Source organism: Pholis gunnellus, assembly GCF_910591455.1.
Source record: "Pholis gunnellus genome assembly, chromosome: 11".
NCBI classification, from domain to species: Eukaryota; Metazoa; Chordata; class Actinopteri; order Perciformes; family Pholidae; genus Pholis; species Pholis gunnellus.
Genome location: NC_136538.1, coordinates 9392628 through 9415989, shown reverse-complemented (window position 1 = coordinate 9415989; position 23362 = coordinate 9392628). Strand labels below are relative to the sequence as shown.

The 23362-nt window shown below is 41.6% G+C and overlaps 1 protein-coding gene across 2 annotated transcripts; it reads left to right on the top strand.

Moving 5' to 3' along the window:
* The first annotated feature begins 1527 nt into the window (after nucleotides 1-1527).
* On the top strand, nucleotides 1528-21987 carry tasp1 (taspase, threonine aspartase, 1). Of its 2 annotated transcripts, XM_079168299.1 has the most exons (14): nucleotides 1528-1679; nucleotides 2374-2577; nucleotides 2782-2849; nucleotides 4107-4175; nucleotides 4322-4442; nucleotides 5176-5260; nucleotides 5336-5415; nucleotides 5572-5678; nucleotides 8305-8424; nucleotides 9940-10018; nucleotides 13887-13997; nucleotides 15658-15765; nucleotides 16904-16977; nucleotides 21781-21987. In XM_079168299.1, the coding sequence occupies exons 2-14, from the start codon at nucleotides 2415-2417 to the stop codon at nucleotides 21871-21873; spliced, it is 1278 nt and encodes a 425-aa protein (XP_079024425.1). In that variant the 5' UTR covers nucleotides 1528-1679; nucleotides 2374-2414; the 3' UTR covers nucleotides 21874-21987. The 2 variants fall into 2 exon arrangements, with proteins under 2 accessions (XP_079024425.1, XP_079024426.1); XM_079168300.1 differs by lacking the exons at nucleotides 16904-16977; nucleotides 21781-21987 and adding an exon at nucleotides 15976-16099.
* The last annotated feature ends 1375 nt before the right edge of the window (nucleotides 21988-23362 follow it).

Sequence of the window (23362 nt, the reverse complement as noted above, 5' to 3'; positions counted from 1 at the left end):
TATCATCATTTTTTGCTGACCATTAAAGTCACACAGGAAAAAATCGATTGTAGACCATAAAATGGCGTACCAGTTTCCTTTCTGTCAATAGCCAATAGTTTGCAGACATTTTGACACACCATAGTGGAAAAACCCAAGTGTCATTTTCAACATTAATGATACCTGCATTCCATTTAGGTGAGTCAGTCTCAGAGTCTTGCATTATGAATATTGGCACATTGGAAAGGCTCCCGGGACCCCTAAATGGAGCTGAGCTGTCGTTAAGGAAATTAGCTGGACCTGTTCGTTTCCTGCCAGACGAAATATCTGCTGTGGAAAAGGTCTATGGTGTGTTTTAAGTAAACTTGAGGGGCTGGCATCGCTGTCACAACTTTAAAATACTTTTTTTGTTCAGTTACACCTTAACTGGCAACTGTGCAATTAAATTTACACACAATTCAATTAATTCAATTACTCTTGATTTTCACTAACCAGGCTAATGCAGCATAATCGCTGACAACCAGAGTAATAAGGTAGATTGTAATAAATTATTTTCGTCTTGATCGTGAGCATAATAAACAGCTCTTTTTTAAAAAATGCCTGTGTTTTTCGGGAGTGTACAGACTTGCAGCAAGTCAGCTAGGGATACTGAAATATTTTGCACATAAATAATCATATTGACCACGGTGGTATTGTTTTATGTGTTGTCAAATGTTTCAACAATGATGAAGTTAGAGGGATTTACAAATATCCCCTCTTCCAATCAAACTTTAATATAAACCTTGCAGAACCCACTCTATCTATCATGCTGGAATAGTCCCCACTTTGGAACTACATGCTTATCGCTCCTGGCTATTTATCAGGTGATGTCAGTGCATACGCGATAAAAAGGTGAAACTAGCTGGTGTACAAATCAAAATCAAAGATTTTCATGAATTCTTTCATGCAGTGAGCACCACTAACACATACTGATATTTACACAGAAATCTTGAAACCTGGGTATATAACTCCAAAGATACCTACAAGACTTTATTCCAGGAGGGATAGGTCGTTAACATTAAAGCAAAACATGTCCTGGACAATGATTTCCATTACTAGGCCTCATTTACGTGTGAGAATCACAGAGCACCCCATGGTAATTCAGTGGAGAACACAGAAGATGCCCTGAAAATTATAGCTCTATCTCACCAATTAGGTAATAAACAATTAACAAGCAAACACACTTTTTGTTTTTTTTGTATGCCCTATTATTAAGGATATGCATTGATGATGATTGTCAGTTTTTGTTCAGTTGCAAGTTGTATCCTAATATTAACTTGATTAACAAATGTTGATTTCTGCTTCATGTTTTATATTCATCATCATGTTTTTTTTCACACAACGTATTCACATTTTGTGTATGCATGTCAGCTGAATGTCTCCTACAGAAGAGCGAAATCCTAGTTTTAACGTGTGCAGCTTCATTCACGTGTGTCAATGTTTGCACTCAACGCACTTCCTTAGCAACGTGTATCTGAACCAGGAAGTACTTTTGCTGTAGCTAACTAGCTGCGGTTAGCACAGAGGACTAAAAGTGTGGCAGCAAAGATTATCCCACTTAGAGTTATGAGTCCGTCTTCCGATCGTGTGTTTTAAACACATGTCGGGCAAAGTCGTGCTTCGCAGGCAGTTGTGTCGCTGGTAGGAGAGGAGCGGAAACCGTGAGTTGATATTGTTTTGTTGATGTGTTAGCAAGCTGTTAGCTAACAAGCTAACGAAAACGCAGGACTGTCAGGTTGACTTGATTTGAAATAACTTAGTTTTTTTTAAAATGTAGTGCCATTCTGTACTGATTAAACAGACACGTGGCATGAACTAAATAATGCTGGTTTAATAACGACTTTAAAGTGACATGCGTAACGATACATGAGCAGCAGGAACTGTTTGGAAAGTTGATAACATCCACTTAGGTTAACGAGATGGGTGATAGATGTGCAAGCTTTGATTTGTAGTCTGGTGGATCTGCACTATGAATAGCACGTGTTTAGATAACGTAACGTAGATGTTAGTCACAAATTGTTTGTAAATTAAGATTTGAGTCAATGTTATTTGCTCTCCATCACGTTTAGACCATTGGAGTGGATTAGCTAGTGATTGATGTACGTGTGGAAATATTAAGAATGTGCAGATTCATTCCACACAATTAATTGTCAATGAAATCAGCTTAAACTGAAGTGTTGGTCCAAGTGGAAACCTGTCCAGTGCCCCCAGTGTGCCAGTGGTACATAGCTGAGAACCCCCATGCTGCTTTGCACGAGGCACTTCACATCTGTAACAACATCCAAAAAACGTATAATCACTGTGTCTTGTATTATCCCTGAATGGTAATGTTTGCGTTTATTTTCCCTGTTGCAGGTGCATGAGAAATGATTTTTCTTACCGCTGTCTGAGAGGCCATGATAGGCTTGTCAAGTTATGCAGGGGTTATGGAAAGTCTAATGAATCCTGCTGAAGAGCAGCAACCCTCCTCTCCCCTGGCCAACTCCTGGTCCTTAAAACAGGAATCAAGCAAGAATCCAAAGCCCAAATGTGTTGGTGGATTTGTCTTAGTGCATGCAGGTAAGTGCGTAGATCATGATTAACAAGTAGAATTCAGAGTTTATTGGCACTCCATAATACGTAAACATGATGATTATGGGCATTGGTTGACCCGTCATGCACCGAAACATTACGTCTCCCAAAGTAGTTTCTCTTAGAGGAGGTCAACCAGCGACACGTTATGAAGGTCAAATGCTTATTCTTCTTCCTATTATCTGCTTTCAGGAGCAGGATACCATTCTGAATCTAAGGCCAAGGAATACAAGCATGTGTGCAAAAGAGCCTGCCAGCGAGTAAGTTTGTTTTATAGGAATTACTATAGTCGACTAAACTGTATGCATTTGTGGGCAAAGCATCAACATACCCTTGTGCTGTTTGCACACACAATCTATGTTCTTCTTCATGGAATGTTTGTAAATATATTACTTCAGTCTAGAAAATGTAACACATCACAGTATTGAATCTGTTAAATACTTATGAATGCAGAGCAATAGATGAGATGGTCATTGATCATCAATCAAAGCAGCATTTCTGGGCTTTCCTTAGAGAATGAAAGAATGGCGCTTCAGCATTATATTTGCTTGTAATTCTAGTTGTAAATAGGACAAATATTTATGTTATACATGTTAGTACAAAATATTTCTGCTGAAGCCCATGCATTAACCAGAAATATTAGTTTTCTTTATGCGATATGAATATAGAATAAGTGTGCTTTCATCCATACAATGAAGTCAGTCTAACTGTTAACTATTCCCTTGCTCTGAATCTATCAAATTTAGTAACTAAAAGTTGCTAAATACTGTGAGCTTCCCTCTTCTACGCTTTTGCACACACATTTGTTCCGTTCTTGTACTATCATTGGATCTAATGTCTTCAGAAAGTTTATAGATTAAGTAACTTTCTTTGATCAGCAAGATATTGTGATATAAAGGTCTGCATCTGTGAACAGCTGTCATTCCATATTTTTTCAGTGGGACTCCAATCTGTGTTTTGGCAGTAGAGCTCAAGCACTTTGATGCTCTAGTTTGAAGTCATTCCAGGTTTCATTTGGCTGTATTAACATCATTTTGCTGTTGGAGTGGAAGTCTTTGTTTTTTGGCACTCTGAAGCAGTTTCTTGTCGGGAATGTTTTTGTATTTAGTTTCATTCATTGTTCTTTCCATCTGTACGACTGAAATACTAACTTCGCCGCGTTGCCTTCACCCTTGATTTACAATAAAAATGGTGTTAGACGGTGAGCTGTGCCCAGTTTCCTGCTGGATGTAGTACTTTGCATTATGGTCAAATTGTTCAGTTTGTTCTTTTGCTTTCATGCGTTCTGTGTCCTTTTTCACACGTACACACACAAAACAAACTTAATTCAAGCCAGGATCCTTATTGCATGTTTTACGCTAGTCAGCAGGACATGGAGGTTTTCCAGTAAATGCACTGTAGTGTTATTATCTAGGGGCTAGAAAACAAAATTACTTTACAAAGGCTTAAATGAGCGATGTGTTTTTTAACTGGAAAGCTGTTGCACTTTCAACAAGGCGTCTCTTTGCCTTTTCCAGGCTGTGGACCGACTCAAAGCCGGGGCACTTGCAATGGAAGCGGTGGCCGCAGCGCTGGTTGAACTTGAGGTTGGTTGATTTTCACAACCCCCCCCCCCCCCCCCCCCCCCCTCCCTATGCATAATGTAAAATTAATTTATATTTGAGCCCAGATTGGATGGTTCATTAGAAATAAAGTGTTATTCTAGACTCAACATGTTTTTAATTGTTCTCAGGACTCTCCTTTTACAAACGCGGGCATGGGCTCCAACCTTAATTTGTCGGGGGAAATTGAATGTGATGCAAGTATCATGGATGGAAAGTCGCTGCATTATGGGGCCGTAGGTGCTATTAGTGGTGAGTTATTACACATGCATTGATATTTATGTAATATTGCTGTGTTGTTGGGGCGCTGAAGTTCAGTCACCTGGAGGTATTGGCAATGAGTCAAGCCTCTATCTGTCATAGGTTTTGCTGATTTACTTTCTACCATCTCAGAGTTTTTTAGAGGTTCATAAACAGACGGGACCACCCACTTTTTTACCTGGAAAATAACCAAGAAATTATATTAATATGTACACATCCGCATATTCAAGAGAGACCTCATTGAAGGGTTTCAATAAAAGCTTAATACTTATGATTTATTCCAAACAGCAGCCCAGGGGTGAAAGCTGGCACTTAACATTCAGTTCAAAAGGCAACAATTTGCTTTTATTACCATGTGTGCACATCATGTAACAATTAGCCATATAATATATTTATGATGAATAAAACTTTCTTGGCTTGGATATAAAAATCCATACCTACCAACCCATGTTTTACATACAGTTTAAATAGGCTGAACAAACACCCAGCATTCATAGGTGTGCTTGCGTAACAATGGCTATATTAAGGAAAATGTGCAATACTAAACAGTAAACTCAATTAATATATCTCATGTGAAAATGAACAAGACAAATATTAACAATACACAGAAAGTCAACACAGATGTGAGTATTTCTGTGTGTGTTTGCAAAGTATCTTGATGTGTTCACACTGTAATAAATAGAATGACCTGCTAGCCCTGTGGTGATTCTGACTTCTCCTTCAGGTATTAAGAACCCAGTCTTAGTTGCAAACCGTCTACTGATTGAAGCACAGAAAGGGAAGCTATCAGCTGGCAGAATACCACCCTGGTGATTATAACGGTTATGAATTACTGTGGTATTAACCAGACTATATCCACCTGTTAATTTCTATTCTTTTGTCAGCTTTTTAGTCGGGCGAGGAGCACACGATTGGGCAGTCGGCCATGGAATACCACCGTGCCCTTCGCAGAAAATGGCCACCAGTGAGTTTTGCTGCACAGATTTCTGAATATGCTCCACCTAAGAAATTAATTTTGTGTTGAACTGAACCAAAACACAGTGCTCAAAACGACCTTTGGCAGAGGTGCATTCATTTATATGGAGGCATTAGATTGAGATTTTTTTTTTGTCACACACAGAGTTCAGTTTATCTGCGTACAAGAGGAACAAGCGAAAGATGGAGCTGGCAGAAAAAATGGACACAGGACATAACCCGGCCAAGAAAAGACGACAATCAAGTGAAAATGTGAGTATTATGTTCTCAAATGTATTCTTTCTCAGCGGCAGCACTTGAGGCAGAATGGGCCCGCCCCTTGCTGCTAATTTTATAGTAGTATTCTGCACATAGGCACTGTTTATTCTTCTACCACAGGTGCTACAAGGGGCTGAGATCGAACCATCTGACCAGAGGCATCATTTGCACTAAACAAAATGTTCTGTACTAGTGGTCGGCAAAAAGCAGCCTTTGGGCCAAGTCAGGCCTTCCTCCACATGTTTTGGCCTGTCAACTGAAACGCTCCCTAATTAGGCTACATTAAGACATTAGACAAGGCTCAGAAATCTTTTGTGGATAGAACAAAAAAAAAATCCATGTAAATTTCAATGGAGTAAAAAGCAATAACCCCAAGTGGGGAGCAAAGTGATGCTGTGTCTGTATGTGGCACTGAAATGAAGTCTAATAATCTTTAATAAATATAGGTACCTCACTTTATACATTACACAGTAAAAACACAAAGGGCAGGATTGTATTTTTTCACAACAGCAGGTGTTTTCAAATAAGCGTATAAAGGCAAGAGCACTGAACACACTTGTCACTGCATGTGAAAAGGAACAGAACAAACAGGATGCAGTTAAATAAACAGTGAATGAAATGTTAAGATAAAATAAGATCGAATTGTATTAATCCTGAAGGAAATTCTAAATAAATATATAATAAGTAACTTCAGACTAAAGACCTTCAAATGTAAGAGGGGACAGAAGAAAGACCATGTAGTTTTCCCAAAAATCACACAAGCCTCACTCAAAACGTAATATACTGTACATGTGGCTCCATCACTTGGTCTCTTGATTGATAGGCTGCTATTAGTAATGAAATTGGTTTGGTCCTTAGGTCAGTTTAATCATGCTTGCAGCCCACTCCACAGATTCCAAATCAGCAGTTATGCATGATGATATATGGCATCAAGCTGAATAAAAAAATATAGGCAGGAAACATCAAGTAGAATATTGTATTTTGTAAAAGAAAGGACTTTAAATGACTCTCCACAACTAAGTCATCAAGGGATATTCTGCCAGTTATGATCTCACATTCTCACTGGGTCATTAAAGGAAACGGCCTTACCGGATTGCACAGAAGTTTTCCAAGAAACGATAAAAGGTGTTGACAAGAGTTGGTGCAAGATTTCAGTGCCCCGAGCAGCACGACTGGAGAGTGGCTTGATGATGAGCGGAGTTGGAAGTAGACTCATTCTGCTCTGAAGTCACCAGCAGGGGCAGCAGCACAGAGGAGGATGGCTTTATGAGAGGTTATGGAGTTGATCTTGGTTCGGGGTGTAAATTGTGTGAAATGGAGTTAAACGTGTAAACGGCCAAAGCATCGATATGCTTCATTGGACCTGTTTTCCAACAGTGTTATTGTTTATTGAGTTCAGCTACATGACTCCTTAATATTAATGACATATCCACACAAATAAAGAATAACAACCTAAGATGGAAAGTTGTTGACTTTGGCAACTGATGTTTGAGAAAATGAAGGATATTTGTGTCAAATGGCCGGTTAGCCTAATGAGAGCTTAACGGTTGAGTGGCCCCACTGTTCTCATTTGTCTCCTACATGTATACACACAAATGATTAACCCTGTTGAAGATTCATATGTGACCATTTGGTGCAGTTAAGCTTCCACTTATTTGAGCATACCTGATACTCTCGACTGGAACATGAGTTCACATGCATGCTTTTAGGTTATTTTACAGGAATTTGGCATCAACCCTGTCTTTAGTTAATTTAACATATACATTAAGTTAGATAACCTCTTTTTTTTTGTATCAAGAATGGCTATTAGAGACTTATGGGTTCAACAAAAAAGCATTATCGTATCAAGCCTGGTTTCAATTTTCATACACAGTGTTTTTTTTATGCCTCTGTCTTTTTGCCAAGCAATAAACTCTTTCCATTCTTTCTTCTGGGTAAAACAGCCACCTGTCTCATGACGGTATATAGTTGCAGTTTTGTTTAGGAAAGTCTAAAGCGTTTCAATATAAGTCCAAAGATGCCCTTAAGTTTTACAGTCATTATTTACTGTGGATTGTTTTTTAATTTAGGGACACTGATAAGGAATGACAGGAGGGTCTTTGTAGCATTTCTAAATCGCTGGCTCTGGTTCTTTTCAGTTTCAAAAGCGCGGCGACGGGGCTGATTTACGAGAGCATGCCGAGGCCTTTTTGTTTTTTTAGTCCAGGGTTCAATGAAGATCTTCAGTTTCTGGTGGGAGTGGAGCTTTGGTCATTTATCATAATGTCATTTTGCACATTTAAGATGTAGGACTCTACTCATCATGCAGTCTGAGACATGATGGTTCACAAACAAGTCGCTTCCAAAGCAAACTGCAATCACGGAAGGGATACGGCTGATTTGAAATCACAACAGCACATTTTTAATGAAATATGAAGGACAAGGAAGAGTGATTCATAAATTCATGCATTCAATTTAAAAAAAAATATTTTTCTAAATGTCCTTAGTCAAAGATGTTGTATCTGCTCCAGAATGAGAATGTTTGGATTTCTCCTCCTTTTTGTTGCCTGAAATGAGAACAACTGTCATTTGAAAATGTCAAATTTCTGCTCATGTGACTCTTCTTCTTCCTGTGATGTAGGAAAATGGTTCAGGGTGTCTGGACACAGTGGGGGCCATTGTGGTAGATCTGGAAGGGAATGTAGCTGCAGCGGTGTCCAGTGGAGGTCTGGCCATGAAACATCCCGGCAGGGTCGGCCAGGTAGGGAGAACATCTTCTTTTTTTCTTCTGTCTATGTCTTTACCCACAAAACAACTTTTACTTGTACAATTAATTCCTTACTTCAATGTGTCTTTTTTTGTGTACAACATTTTTATTTATGTGGAAGCACCTACATGCAGTTTGTGTCAAATTATGGTATGCTGCTGAAAAACAAAACAGCATTAATCAATGTTATCTTTTTGATAACGCTGAAGGAAATGACCACAGAAATGACTAACAAACCCATAAGGAATTATTACCCGACTCTGCGGCTCCACAGGGATTTTATTCACTTTCAGCTCATTGTTTTGTTTTTACAGCTAGCATGTTCTCTGTAGGATGCCGTCATTTTCACCAAAAAGAACTTCGATGACGTTCAGACGTCCAGTCAGCTCTGACCCTGACCTCCATTCACGTATCTCCGTCCTCAGAACCAGCTGCGTGTCTGTCAGCAGCAGCTTTCTGAGGAGCTGAGAGGACAGCAGCCGGCCAAACTGTCAGCACCAGGCTGACTGACAGCAGAAATTTACCAGACAGATATAGCTTTTAAGTGGGCTCCTTAGGAGGAGTCAGCATTTTGTTTAAACGTATCAATCCATTTAATCAAATGCATCAATCTGTTCTGTGAGACGCGCGAGTGACGGACTTCAAAAATGCTTCCTATGCGGATCGCCCTTTAGACTCCTCAAGTGGCCACAAACTCCATGCCAATGGAAAGATGGTGTCGGCTGGATGTGTAAACGGGCGATATCAACGCATTAACCACAAACTACTTAATAATGTGTCAATCAGCCAGGGCTGTGTTTTTGTTTTTGTTTTTATGCCCCCATGTGGCCAGAAATGAACTCAAATCAATCCAGCTTTTGAAAGCATCAGATAAGAGTATTTAGCAAGCAGCTGTTACCAATGAAGCACCTCCGCCCCTCTTTGTTTCTACCTTTGCTGTGTTAATCCGGCCTCGCTGCCGTTTGATGTCATGAATAGAGCCTGTTAATGCATTTAGTCTAAATAAATGGGGCGACGTACTGCAGAAGAATTCGCCTCGATCCTCCTCGTGTCTTGTGCCCCATTTTTAATGTTCATGCAATCTCAACAAATTCTAGATCAACTTTTGTGTGCTGGAGGTCTTTTACTTTGAGACGGCTACCGAAAGTTGTGAGTCTGCATGAACAGCAGCTTAACAGGACACAAACAAACAACTTAACAATGGGAACAGAACAGAATAAATGACTCAGTGGGATTTACAGCTTTGCCCTATTAACACTGTCACTGTTCAAAAACCTGAAGCTCAGCGCAGCAGAGTCGTGAGCGTGTTGTTCCACTGTAGTTAATGATGTGGAAACTTCCTCTGCCTGGAGTGTAAGTTTTGAAATATTGTATTTGGCTCTGAGCATGCTTCTCAAAGTTATTATTTGAGAATTCATTATATTTTTTGGTAATTCCAAGACAGAAATGTTAAAACAACGGCAAAACCCCTTTGCAACTAAAAGGTCCTCCTTTGCTCTCTTTTCTCAGGCCGCTCATTATGGATGTGGCTGCTGGGCAGAAAACGCTTGTAACATGAACCCTTACTCTACGGCAGTGAGTACCTCAGGTAAACCACAGCTCACTCTCTACAGCCTACTTGGCAGTTGTGTACATATGTGTGTGTGTTTGCCTGCATGTGTGTGTAACGTTTCCTCGCACCGTGAACGTTTACCACTCGCCTGCTGTCTGCTTTAGAAATGATACGAATCGGAAACAGATCCTTATTTAATGTGAGCCTCTTATTTAGGCTCGCTGAGTCAAGCTTCAATAGTCCTGATAATACTTTCCGCTGACCTGCAACCATTCCTGCTGAGTGACTCTCATCAGTCACTTCCTCAGCTGATTGAGTCATCATTCTCCGCTCTCCGTTACTCAGCTGCATGCCAGGTGCATTGCAAAGCTCTGCGGAGTTGCAAGGACATTTGACATGGGACACCTGCTGTAGACATGATGGAGAGAACCGCAGGGAGCGCAGCAGAAAGATGATCCATTTGCAAACTTCAAGTGCAGTTATCAAGATTGGGATCTTAACTTTTCCCGTCTAAATGAGTGGTATTATACTTTGCAGTTAAATTTGTGAGAAGTGGCTTATGGGAAGCGTATGCAGTATGTTTTCAATACTTAAATACATGCTGTCTTTAATTCTACCGATAGGAGGAGACTTGCTAATTATATTCAAATCTAATTAAAACTGAAAACACAATTTGTTATACTCCCAGGTTGTCATTATAAATGAGAATTCGTTCTCAATTGACTTACCTGGTTAAAGAAAGATTGAAATATCTACTATATATTAGTGCAACACAACTCAGATCTTCTGCACTCTTATTTCATTTTTAGGCAGTCACCTCACTAATAATTTCTAGTTACCCGTCATGTACTGCTGGTCCTTCTCCCTTTCCTTCTGTCTGCTGTGTCAGCTTCAGGAGGAGGAAGACTGTGATAACTACCTACGCTGGCAATCTTCCTATTTGGTTAGGTCATCAAGGTTAAAGGTTTGACAATCTGTTAAACATTGTCAATAGTTTGCCAGTAATTCGTCCAGTAATATAAATGAATTTTAGCGCGGAACAATTGGAACTGAAACACAACTTAGAGCAACAACAGAATGATGTCAGGTGATTGGATTGAAATCTAAGAGCACCATACATGAAATTCCATTCACCACCATTATATTGGGATGTCAGTGGAGGACTTATCAGAAGATATCTCAAAACCTCTGAAAAAGACTCGATCTGTAAAAGGTAAAGAAGAACTATAACTAGAGAGCACCAAGAGGTAAGTGAGAAAAGTGTTTCCTTGTGGTTTCACTAGACAACCTGTCAAATGAAAAGGAGCTTTTCTTGCCACTGTTGGCAGTAAGAGCCTTGTGAATTTTGTGATTTGCTTCAGCCGTTACAAGTCTGCATGGAGAGAAACGATGGCAGCCACCTTCCTGCTGCTGACACACAGGAGTAGGGAAGTCACCCCCTGAAGCACCGGCCCTTTAAGGATTAAACTGATCCAGAGAGTCAAATGGACAAAGACACCCTTCACCTTGCAGCACCAATATGCCATTTCAAAAACAAGTTGCATTCTTCTTGAACATATTTACACAACGTACACAACCGTGCTTTAGCGTTTCCCAAACCTGAGAGTGCATGCCTCTTTTAGCTGAAAGCAACATTGCTTTCGTTGTGAGCGGTATGGTTTCGAATGTGAGGTAGAGAGGATGTATGTGCCCACTTCTTTAAGATGTGTGGAGACGCCCGCGACATAGCTTCTGGGGAGCATTAAAACCTTTTTGATGTGGATCTGTAGCCTAATGCATCTCAGTGCGGACGAGCTGATTTGATCAGACAGGCTGAAGCTTGAGTCATATGAGCTTGGAGCACAGAGATAGCCAGCATTTTGCACCGCTAAAGCTTGTCTGAATATATTATAACCAGCAATCAGTGAGTATTTTAGTGTAGTGTAACAGCCCAAAATCTGTTTATACTGAGCCAAGGCTCTGAAACAAACGAATGTCTCTGTCTGGTGATTCTCTGGCAAACAAAACAACATAGATATGTCTGCATCCCCAAGGTTGCTATTCCTCTATCTACTCTATTAACTATGTGCTGTACATTTGTGTCTATGATCACACGAGATGACAGTTTAAAGTTCTGTCACTTACATGTAACGCAGCTTAAAGGTGATACATAGTCTATCTATACTGTATTATTACAGTCAACTTAGTATGAGACGCTGTCTTGGTTATAGTCTGCTGAAGTGTAGATGTTTGCTCTCTGTGTGTATTTCCACCTCATCCTGTCTTCCTATATTGTGGCTTTGCCTTTGATGTGACTTTAAAAAAAAAAAAAAAAAAAAAAGCTTTCCTTATGGGTATGGAGAACATACTGTGTGTTCCAGTAGAACACCTGTTTTTAATTTCCTGACATGAAAGGCATTCCCATCAAAAGACACACAAAAACAATCATTTTCATCCTGACTCGTGGAGCATGGTCCTCACCCTATATGTCACTCTTTCTCCCCTTCGCCTCACCCCCCCACCCTTCCACTCTAGTCTGTTTTGTAACACGCGCCATATGTGGGTCTTTGTTTTATATGCGTTGACTGCTTGGCCCGGCGTTCACTTTGCTGTGGCCCGCGAGAGAACAGCTCACGCACTTCACTGTTTGCTCTCGCTGCTGCTGGCTGTCACTCGCTGGCCTCTTTCTCTTTTTTTTTTTTTTTAACATTCCTCCTCTGTTGAGTTGCTGCTTCAGTCTGGGCATCTCACTGCGGCTCCAGTTCAGTCGTGTTCATGCTGCCATGATATGCAGCTCCCCTGAGACAGAGCCCTTTACGGTAAACAACAGGCACAGTACCTGGCCAATCTGACGTTCTGCTCTCGTTAAAAATGTAACTTCAAATTGCTGCAGGCATCTGTTCCCCACAGTTACCGACCCGCGTTCGGTTTTGTTGTAGTTACCTGATATTTTACGAGGCTTTCATTTGTGTTTACAGAAACAACGAGGCTGTATTCTTCCCTCTTTTATGGGGTTTCACAGGAGCTTTTGCCAGATGTGTTTTGTTTCCACTTTTGGATTTCTTGTCTTTTTTCCCCCCCCGAGTGCAGGCAGACTTCACATTTGAGTAGGATCATAATATAAGCATGCATTCAATATCTGTCTTTCCAGAGCAACACACGGTATTGGTTTCAAAGTTAGGCCTTTATAAGCAGGAAGTAGTATTATCTGAGATATAAAAAAGCTCACCTGTCATGTTTTGCCTTGGAAGTGGTGAAAGGTAAGGTGATTCATTTGTACAGGCTGACCATGGTGTTTTATGGTTCCTGGTTTACTGAAGTGCTTCACAAAGTGCTTTGTTTCTCTCTCTCTGGATGTTTCTACAGGATATCGTCCATCACATGCCACATAACTGAAGAGCATCAGATAGATTCAGGTGTAGCCAACTCGAGCACAGCCTCCTGGCATTTTTCTGATTCATTAGACTTTTGATACTGTAGTGTGTCGCAGCCATCGCAGTTCAAATGTTTAGTTTAGGAAAGTGAATCCTTAAAGTCTGCAACATCTTCTGTTATGTGACATTGTTACCATATATATATCGGGTAAACATGATCTTCTGAGCGTGTCTCAATATCAAAGCATAATCAACTCAAAGCACAATTGGTAGTCAGGAAATGCTTGTACACACTGATCTCCTCAAAATGCACTTTAACCTCAAGATGTGAAATATCAAGACGTGATTAATACCATACACAGCTGATGTTTGAAAGTCAGAATTTTAATTTTAAGTGGTGTGTACTGCGTGCGCTTCACGTCTCTCAAAGTGCTCTCGCTGGAGACCTTGTGCAACTCTGATTTCAAAAAGGCCTGCATGCTGGCAACAAGGAAACGAGTGAATGCAAGTAACTGATCCAGGTTCAGCTGTGTCTGTGTGTCTTCCGCCAGGCTGTGGAGAGCATCTGATTCGCACCATGCTGGCACGGGAATGCTCTGCTGCCGTGCAGTCTGAGGATGCCCACCAAGCGCTGCTGGAGGCTATGCAAAACAAGTTCATCAGTGAGTCACCCACATGCAGCCTGACTGCCACTCCATTCCCAACGCACAGATGTGTTAGCCCGGGAATGTGTTTGCGAGAAACACAATCATGCACAGAGGGAGTTGAGCTCACAAACAGATGTGGCATAACATAAAGAACGAGCTAACAACTGGGAACATTGGGAATAATAGACTCGGAGACGGCTTTTGATAAATGGGTCTTCATATTTTCCACGCATCATAGATGACAGCCACAGATAATTTTGGAAGACATAATTGTTTTGTTGAATTTTATTTATTTATTTTCTGCCATATTCTCAGAAGTGGTCAATTTGAGAAAGTCTTGTTAACTGTGTTTGCTGCGTCTGTGAATGACCACTGGGAGAGCTCGGAGCAGAGGAAGAAAGGACATGTGGAAACATGTGGTGGTTTCTGCCTCGTTTTAGCCTCCTTTTAAAAAAAGACCGTCTCAGTTTGGGTTTGTCATGGACATCTGTGACTCCAACACATTCGGATGGGCTGGATGAAGCCAGTTTGAAGTTAATTCTTCTGCCGTTTTTCTTTCAAGACGCACATTGAGTCAAACAAAGCTCCATAAATCCTGCCTTAGCAAGGGCAATGATGACAGTGTCTGTGATGTGGAGGCCTCTTTACTCAACTTCCATGATGCATTAGTCAGGTTCCCTAAATAGAATATCTTTAATGACAACACCATCAGTATTTTTTAGATCTGTTTTTATGTAATACAGTAACTCTCATTGTATTCACACACTGACACAAATTACACACATTTTTCTTTTGTTATGGTTAAAATAGCAGTGATCGTTGAGGCAATAATTGAACTGCTCTCATGTTAACAACATGCAGAGATGTCAGAGTTTTAGGGAATGTGTAACAGAATTAATTTAAGAGCCTTTTTAGAAATGTACAATGAATAGCGGGGTTTTGTGTGAATGCCGTCCAAGCTCCAATCAAACGTGCTTTATAGAGTAAAGGGAACATTACGACGTGGAGCCAAAATCCGTGTGAAATGCAACAAAGAAACAACGGCGTGCAGACACAGAAATATTTGCCCTGTTTTTTTCTTTTTTTTCTTGTTGCTGTGTTGAGACATTTCAAGACATGCTGTGGCTGTTTTTAGTTTGTTCTTTACCAAACTTTTATTGCCCCTCACTTATCAGCCAATCCAAGTTTTGTTATGTATACACAGCACCTCATTCAAGTTTGCCAGTAAGCAAGAGAGTTTCTCATTCCACACACGTGATTTTTTTTTTTAAGTAAGCTCAAAGGCCTTTGAGAGTTATGTAGCTGTGTGTTTTTCTTTACATTTAGAAAGAATTTATTTTTCTTTAAACTTAAAATGTATTGTGGTACAGTACCTGTCATTAACCTATTATGTGCTAAAACCTGCCCCACACAAATAGAGTGAAATAGTTTTGTTTAACTGCTAAATACCATAAATACACTCAAATAAAGGCTTTCAGTTGTTTAACTTGGCCCGAAAGGCAAACAACGTGAATGGAAGGATTTTATTGTTTGGTTCTCCTAGATCACCTTAATTTGATTAAACGGGCTGTGTTTTGTCTAGCTTTCGTCACGTGTTCTCCTTGGTTGGACGTGTTAGGGAGGAAAACTTTGTGTGTCTCATTCTCATTCTTGGTGTTTTCTTTGTCTTGCACAGGCTCACCCTTTCTTGCCAGCGAGGACCGTGTTTTGGGTGGAGTAATTGTCTTGCGCTGCTGCAGTTGTGTGGAAGCTCCGCCAGCTCAAAATATTCAGGGTATACTGGGTAAGACATGAATCATTTCAAATACGATCACACTCAAACCTCCGCAGTTTATGGCAGGCAGCGATTTGGCTGTTAATATTTAAAAATCCATCAAGCGATGGATGGGAGGAGGGGGAGGAGGAGGAACTGTGGCTTTCCTGGCGGGTGGTCTGTGTTTTTACCCGCACAATCAGGCTCTGGTTTCACACCCTTCATCTCCGATTCAAACAGAGACCTCCCACTATGGAATCAACAGCTAATCTTCTTCAAGTGGAGGCCTTCTGAATGCTGCCCAGTTTGACTGATTGAATTGGCGGATCTGGTTTCTCTACCTGGAGCTTCTGAGAAGGATCGTTCTTTCGCAAAGCTGCCATCATTTAATTTGACTTAATGAGAGGTCTGTCCAAAGTTAAGGCAGTATGATTTACTACTGGGTTTTAATGTTGCCTTTTGCCCTTTTTCTTTTTTAATTTCCAAATGATGGATATCGGACCATCAGCTCCAAAGAAACCAATGGACCAATGGGTTCATGTTCACAGACAAAGTAGAGCAGATGTTCCTCCTACGTAGCAGGGGATGACATCTTGATGTCTAATTAAACATGATGGCAAATGATTAGTGACACGCTATTTATACCATACGTAATGTCAGCGTGAATAATAAAAAGCTCCAAAGTGCCACTTACTCAGGCCCTGTTTGATGCTGTTCATGGACCGTAGCCCTTGTGCAGAGTGTGGACTACCTCAGATTACTGTGGACTGCAAAGGGCTCTGTGTTGATTTACAAGAATAAACAGTACGTCGACCACATCCTTTGGGTGCTGTGATTTCTTCTCTCCGGCTCACAAGTCCTACCTTCCTCTACAGTTATGTCACAACTGCAAGTCATAAAGTTTCATGATAATGGGCATGCTCAGAGTGTACCGCAGTTTGGCAGGCTGAGTCATCTCCAAACTTTTTTTTCCTCTGGCAGATGGAAAGGTTTCATTTGTGAAATTCAAATTTAGCATATTAACAGTCTGTTTTCTCCCCACACCCTCGCTCTGTCTCCATGCTCTTTTTATTTACATTATTACAGTTACATACATGTATAGTTATGTTAATGTTTTTTCTCCTGTTCAGTCTATAATTAACCTTTTTTGTCTTTGTGTTTCTCACAGTGGAGTTCCTATGGAGTCACACCACAGAGAGCATGTGTGTTGGCTACATGTCGACCCAAGATAGCAAAGCAAAGGTGAGCTTCCCGTTTAGCTTGACAACTAAAATGTATTGCAGTGAGTTTCAAACCTCTGTGCTTGTAGGCAGGATTATTTGCCCCCTGCACCACCTGCGTCTTGTTTGGTATGTAGTCTGCTGGTGACTTTGTGGAAAATCAATGACAACATCGGGAATGTTTGAGGTCGGCTCTGTGATCCTCCTCCAGGACCATAGCTTTCTAAAAAAAAAAAGTCTTAGCAAAAGTCTTAAGTAAAGCACATAAATTGTGTGACTTGAATCAGTCGGTGTGGCTTTTTAAGCAACAAGGCCTTAATGCTGTGGTCTCCTAGCTCTAACTGGAGTCTCAGCTCAGACTCGGATTTGTTTGGCTAATGCATCTCTGTCACTCTGTATAAAGAGAGGGCACTGTTGTTCAAGCCTGGTTCAGATTTCAAAGTGTTTGCCCTCCGTGCCGCCTCCCGCTCCCCCCCCCCCCAGTCCTTCTCTCTGTCTCTTGGTCTATCTCTCTTGTCACTCCCCCTCTCTGGCCCTACCTGGTCCTAAAGTACCATAAAGTTTACTGAAAGTCATGCACCACCGGGGATATCAGTATCAATCTGCATATTTGTCAGATGTCCTCTGTGTATCGGTCTTTGTGGTGGAATGTGAGCATGCGAGCTCCCCTTTCACGCCTGTGCCAACGTCAGGAGGTGAGCGGAACACAGTGAACTGTGTGCTGTTCAGGGGCGCTTTCCATCGCCAAACGTGTCTTTCTGTTTGTTCGTTTTTGTTTTGTGTACAGTGTTACATCATGTATGTATAGCTGGAAGAGCAGGCGTTAGCTGAGGGTGATGTTATTGGTGACATATAGTAGACACAAACTAACAACATCAGTGTCTCTGGTTTATGATTGACAGTGAAAGGTAAAGCAGTGCAGCGGTATCTACTGTATGTGGTAATCAGAATAGATTGCAGGTGCAAGGGAGTGAAGTTAACATCCTGGGACTGGTGAGGCAGAAGTAATGTGCTGATATGAACTAGATAATAGAGGAGGATTTGGTTGCCAGTTTATTAACTCGAGACACGATATTGGAGAGTTGCAGCCAAGAACACAGCTGCTCCACCGAACCTCACACTGCTCTACGAAGCTCCCATGTGCCTCCGTGGCTCTCATCGGCTGCATACCAGAGAAACTGGATGTTCCGTCTCTCTTCGCGCCTCCACTCTGGGCGCAAAACAAGATTTTACCCGTTGCTCCCCAGCTGGGCCCAGAGCTGGCCCCCAGCTCGCTGCCAAAATATCCTCCTCCATTGAGAGGATTCAATAGGAGAGCATCTGTTTTCTCTCCAATCTGGTGAAGTTCAAAAAGCCAGAGATGGGAACCTTAATGCGACCCGGCTCCAGTCGTGATGCCTGTTGTCTGCGAACTCAGTCTGGAAAGTTGTCTGTATGACATGGAGGCCCAGGAGGTGGCCCTTTTATGTCTGTGGACGTCAAAACTGAGTGTCCGAAGCACGTTGTGTGGAAAAACGTAAGTGTTAACTTCAGCCCTCCTGAAATTGTCATCTTGCCATCTTGCATTGTAGCATTGGGAGCAGTGGAGATTAGGGTCAATGCTGTTTACCAAGCTGCAGCAAGACATGCAGCACATACATAACAGTTGAACAATGAAGGTCGTGTTGTCATAAATGCTTGCTGAAGAAAACTTAATAAGTATTAGTGTTCCCATTGCACATTTAATAGATTGCCTGAATAATTCATCCTGTTTTAAGCACTTGCAAAACGTATCGGTGCACTGAGTTGCAGAGATTGCATATAGAGCCAGAGCCGTCCACAGTCTCAGCTGCTGTTACAGACATTCCTCCCATTCCTATTCGCATCCCTCTGGGTGTTTCTAACAAGCTAGAGTCCGTCTTCCTCTGCTTTTCTGTGATAAGCACATGAAAGGGCGGATACACAGTAGCAGAGTAGAGTATTTAGGACAGAGGTCAGACTGGATTTAGATTGTAAGTCTACTTCTCTTTCACGTTTTGATGCAGAGATTTGTATTGATGTCTTCTTTCTGACAAACAACAGTTTCACAAACCCAGAAGAACAGTGAATCATTCTGCCGTTTAGACCAAAATGTCTTGGATGTCAGACCGATTTTTCAGACACGGCGCTGGCAGTTCCCCTGAGGTTTTTCATACTTTTCACTCGCATGTTGTTTTGGGGACAGTTGAGTTGAGTCTGTATCCTAATCCTTTTGACATTACACTGTAAAATATCTACAAGGCCGAAGCGCTGCAGCGGGGGAGCATCTGGTGTTATTCAAACACTCACCTGTGATAGCACATCAGAACATCAAGCCATTTTTAACAGAGCCACACAAAGCTACATGGACAGGCCAGTGGCGGCACCTCTAAAACAGTTGGACTATTGTTTCATTGTTTGTCATGATGGGAGAGATGAAAGAGACGTGTAGGATTCACAGCAGCACCGCTATAGCTCAGTTCCCTCCTCCTGGACATCATTACCACTATAAAGCTTTTGCTACTCAAATTGCACCGGAGGAAATCAAATGGCATGCGATTCAGGCCTCCTGGTTATTGTCTGCTTCGTATATTACACGACAAATGTCTTTTATTATGGTACGTTTTGTTTTTACTAGCCATCTCGCATGGAGAATAAATAGCATATGATTGTTTTTTTAATTCCTTTAGTGTATTTCAAAAGGAAAGAATGTGAAAAACCACAACACAGAACCAGCGGCAGAGTCATAGAGCTAAATTGATCATCAGGCCGTCGCTGTGGTGTTAATGTGTGGCTTCCTGAGCTCCTAAACACGTTCATATTTCCAAAGAATGTTGTTTTTCTGCGACAGATACAAAGGAGCTGTGTTTGTCGCCTTATATTTTGTCCCAGCCGCAGTCCTGTCATGTGGTCATTTCAGTCACTGGGTATCACGATGACAACAGGCTCACTGTAGGTTTGCGTGTCCTCGTCGTAGCCCAGCTGTCATTTCTTTGCTCCTCTTTCAACCCCGCTGACAAAAATAATAGGTTATGATTTGGCACATAGTGAAGGAGAGACAAACATCACGTCCACCAACAGACAATCCTAAAATCAGTCCAAGTTGGTGTTCTCTCACTGAGATCATGGTTGTGATTGAAGTGGTAATATAACTCTTTGGACCAGCACAACACGGTTTCAATCGAAGTACTTTACTGTGTTGTGTATCCTTCTTGTGAATGTCCTGCATGCTAATAATCCATATATAAAATGAGAGTGATAGTAATGGTTAGCTACAGCATTATATATGTCTGATGGTGACCCGACCTGATGTGTTGCGTGAAGCACTCCTGTCCTCTCGACTGGTTCCCTGTAACCTAGACTTCTGAATTAGCGCCGCAGCCTGTGAAAGGCACGCAATGCTCTTAGCCCTGTGGTGGTGTAATGACTCCCTGGTTTGGTTTAGTAAGCCTTTTACCCTTCCTGCTTACACAGTCAAATTGTCCGTTCTGTCAGATTTGATATAAAAAAAATGAAGGTCTTAACACATGCTGCAGGGTTGTGTGTTGGGGTGAGGTTTAGGGCACATCGGTGTCATTGTCAGACACAGTTTTCTTGCAAAATATATGAAGTCATGCAGCTGGGCCCTAATTGTGCCCGGTAGTGTATTTTCAGCTGTGTATTCAATGTGGTTAGAATTTAAAAGAACATTGCAAAAGCTCCTTCCCTCTGACATGCAAACATCAAACGCAGAACACGGCACCGTTAGTTGATTAAGTCTCAGCTATGGACCTTCAGTCAAAACAGTTTAAACGGGGCCTTTCTTTAACCTCATCTTTAGAAGATGAAGGGCAGAGGACGGACCCAGAAAGGGCTACTGGAGGCATAATAGCCGCGGAGATTGTTGCCATGTGTGCATGGCCCTGTCTGGCTGCTGTCCCATTGTAGTGACAGTTGCCCTCGGGGTGCCAGGGGCCGTAGTCCAAGCCTACACAAAAGGAAGTCCTGTAGAGATGAAGGCTTCTGCAACTGGCAGAGTGATGTCAGGCGGCCGGTTCAGTGGCCTGGTCAATAAGTGGATGGACTCTTCCCCCCAAGGCTGGGGCCAGTGTTACCCTCTGTGGAGAGAGAGAGAGAGAGAGAGAGAGAGAGGAAGGAAGGAGGACGACAGCCATTATTGGCACAGGGAGAGTCAGTCACCTTTGATCCCCCAGTTGAAGTATCACTCCTGGCTTCACAGCTGTGTTTGCCCCTCTCCTCTTCCTCTAACTCCTCTCTGTCTCTGCTCAAACACAAAACACTAGCAGTCTGTTCCCTTTATCCACTTACTCTGTCTCTCTATAGATACACACTTGGCATCTACACACTTCAGGGGCACATGCTCCTGATGCAACAGTAGTATTGCTTTGTGAACACACTATTTTTCACTCTCATCTTTAATAGTATTTATGTTATACTTGTGTCATTATTGTCGTCACGAATAACTTTTCAGAGTTCTAAAATCCTTGTGTTATAAATGTGCAATGCATCTGATAATCCATCATACGTCTGATGTCTCAAACTGGACTTCCTGGTCCCGCATTTCATCTTCTCTTTGGTACCTGTCGGAACACCTCTACTGTACACTGCTGCTGCTCCTTTCTACATATTGCTATTTTCAGTATTAATGCCCGCAAGCAAAGTTAACCATCACCTATAACTCATCATCAGACATTTTACAGGAATTCCAGAGGGCAACGCCCTGTTAGCCTTTCCTTTCCCTCATGTAGCGCTGCCTCTGTGGGTATATCTCTCCTAGATGATGTTGTCATTGTGTGTGTGTGTGTGTGTCTCCCTTTGTTACCTGCAGACACACATATCCAGATTACCACCTGGGACGGTTCCTGGACAGTGCTTGGCCATCGAAGGAGGTGTGTGTCGACTGACGAGCGTGGTGGAGTGAGCCGCGTCCGTCCTCCTTCTGGGCTTCTTCCGCAATACTCCCTTGCAAACCCCTTTCACTCGACCACAAACACACGCCCCCACGTCCCCGACACCTTTGTGAAGCCACAAGTAATCAACTTTAGCTGTTTTAGCAGCTGCCCAGGAAGGAGGGAGGTGTGTTAGGCTCTACTTAGTGCACTTACAGGACTTCCCTTTGCCACTGTCTGCCTCCAGCATGTACTCTATATCACCCCCCCCCCCCCCCAAGCTCTCCAGTGTCACCTGGATTAGACTTGATGCACCAGTTTTTTGTTATTACTCTTTTCTCCCTGCTCTTTTTCCTTTTGTATATAAGCTATGATTTAGGAAAACAGGGTGGCTGTTCATGTTTTGTATCACTGAACGGATGTGACTATTTTCAAGCATTATTTGTTCTTAAAGTACTTTTCAAGTTTAAAAAGATGTCCGATTGCACCTTGTGGAATGCCTGCTACTCAACATAATTGTTAACGAGTGAAGCATTTATAGCTGTGAGAGTTGACCAGTCATGATAAACTTCAATTTACAATGTTCACACGTACAGAACAACTTCCATGTGCTCGTACACACATATCATTATTAATCCTCCAGCATACTGTATAATGTAGCATAATGTGCATCGTAGATCACGATGCAGTTTATAACCATTCAGCCATAGAATGCGTTGCTTTGATTGTTTTTAAAATGTGAATACATAGCTATTGCATGTGCAAAATCCACAGTAAGCCACTTTGTGTTCTCTGACTGGCGTAGAGTTGATCAAGAGGCAGGAAGCTATGCTGATACATACAGGCTCAGGTAGCAGCATTTGACCCCACCGCCAAACGTGACTGTTAAGTCATCATTTCAAAATTTATATTTGTATAGTCACAATGACAGAGACATGTATTTTCTTGCTGAAAAAAAAAAAAGCTAACGACTAAGTTATGTATCGAGCCAATGAATTGGCGCTGTTGAGAATTGTACTTGAAAGGAGTAAGGGTCTAAATTTCTGTTGGGATAATCAGTTCCTCTGGTTTTGCCGTTTCACTCAGTTACTGCTAAGAATTCCTGTCTCAACAAAACCATACTAGAGTGTGTTTATTCTCTACTTGAAATGCAACTTATGTTAAATGGTATAAGCTACGGAAATGATAATATGTGCACAGCTCAATACAGTGCTCAAAAAGTAAATAAAATCTATGTTGCTACTCCTCTGTGTCTATCATTCGTCTTTTGAGCTCGGTGACATGACACACACACTCTTCCAACGGTACCTATTTCAGAAGAGGAGAAGAGTTTGTGTGAACCCAAGCAGATAGCATGAAGATCATGATCATGCACTGTGGACTGCCAAAAATGTATAGTCTGGGAATAAATTACATGCTGGAGTCACTGGAGCATAAAAAGAATTCTCCAGAATGAATGTGAGGTTGCCGAAACATTTGAGCGGAAATATAGTAAGTCTGTGTTCTGTGAGGAACCTCAAT

What these genes read in the sequence shown, in the direction of transcription:
- tasp1 (XM_079168299.1), top strand. Translation starts at nt 2,415, where the DNA reads ATGATAGGCTTGTCAAGTTATGCAGGGGTTATGGAAAGTCTAATGAAT. An exon ending in CAGCGCTGGTTGAACTTGAG is followed by an intron (nt 4,176 to 4,321) that starts GTTGGTTGATTT and finishes AATTGTTCTCAG; the next exon opens with GACTCTCCTTTTACAAACGC. An exon ending in GCTGGCAGAATACCACCCTG is followed by an intron (nt 5,261 to 5,335) that starts GTGATTATAACG and finishes TTCTTTTGTCAG; the next exon opens with CTTTTTAGTCGGGCGAGGAG.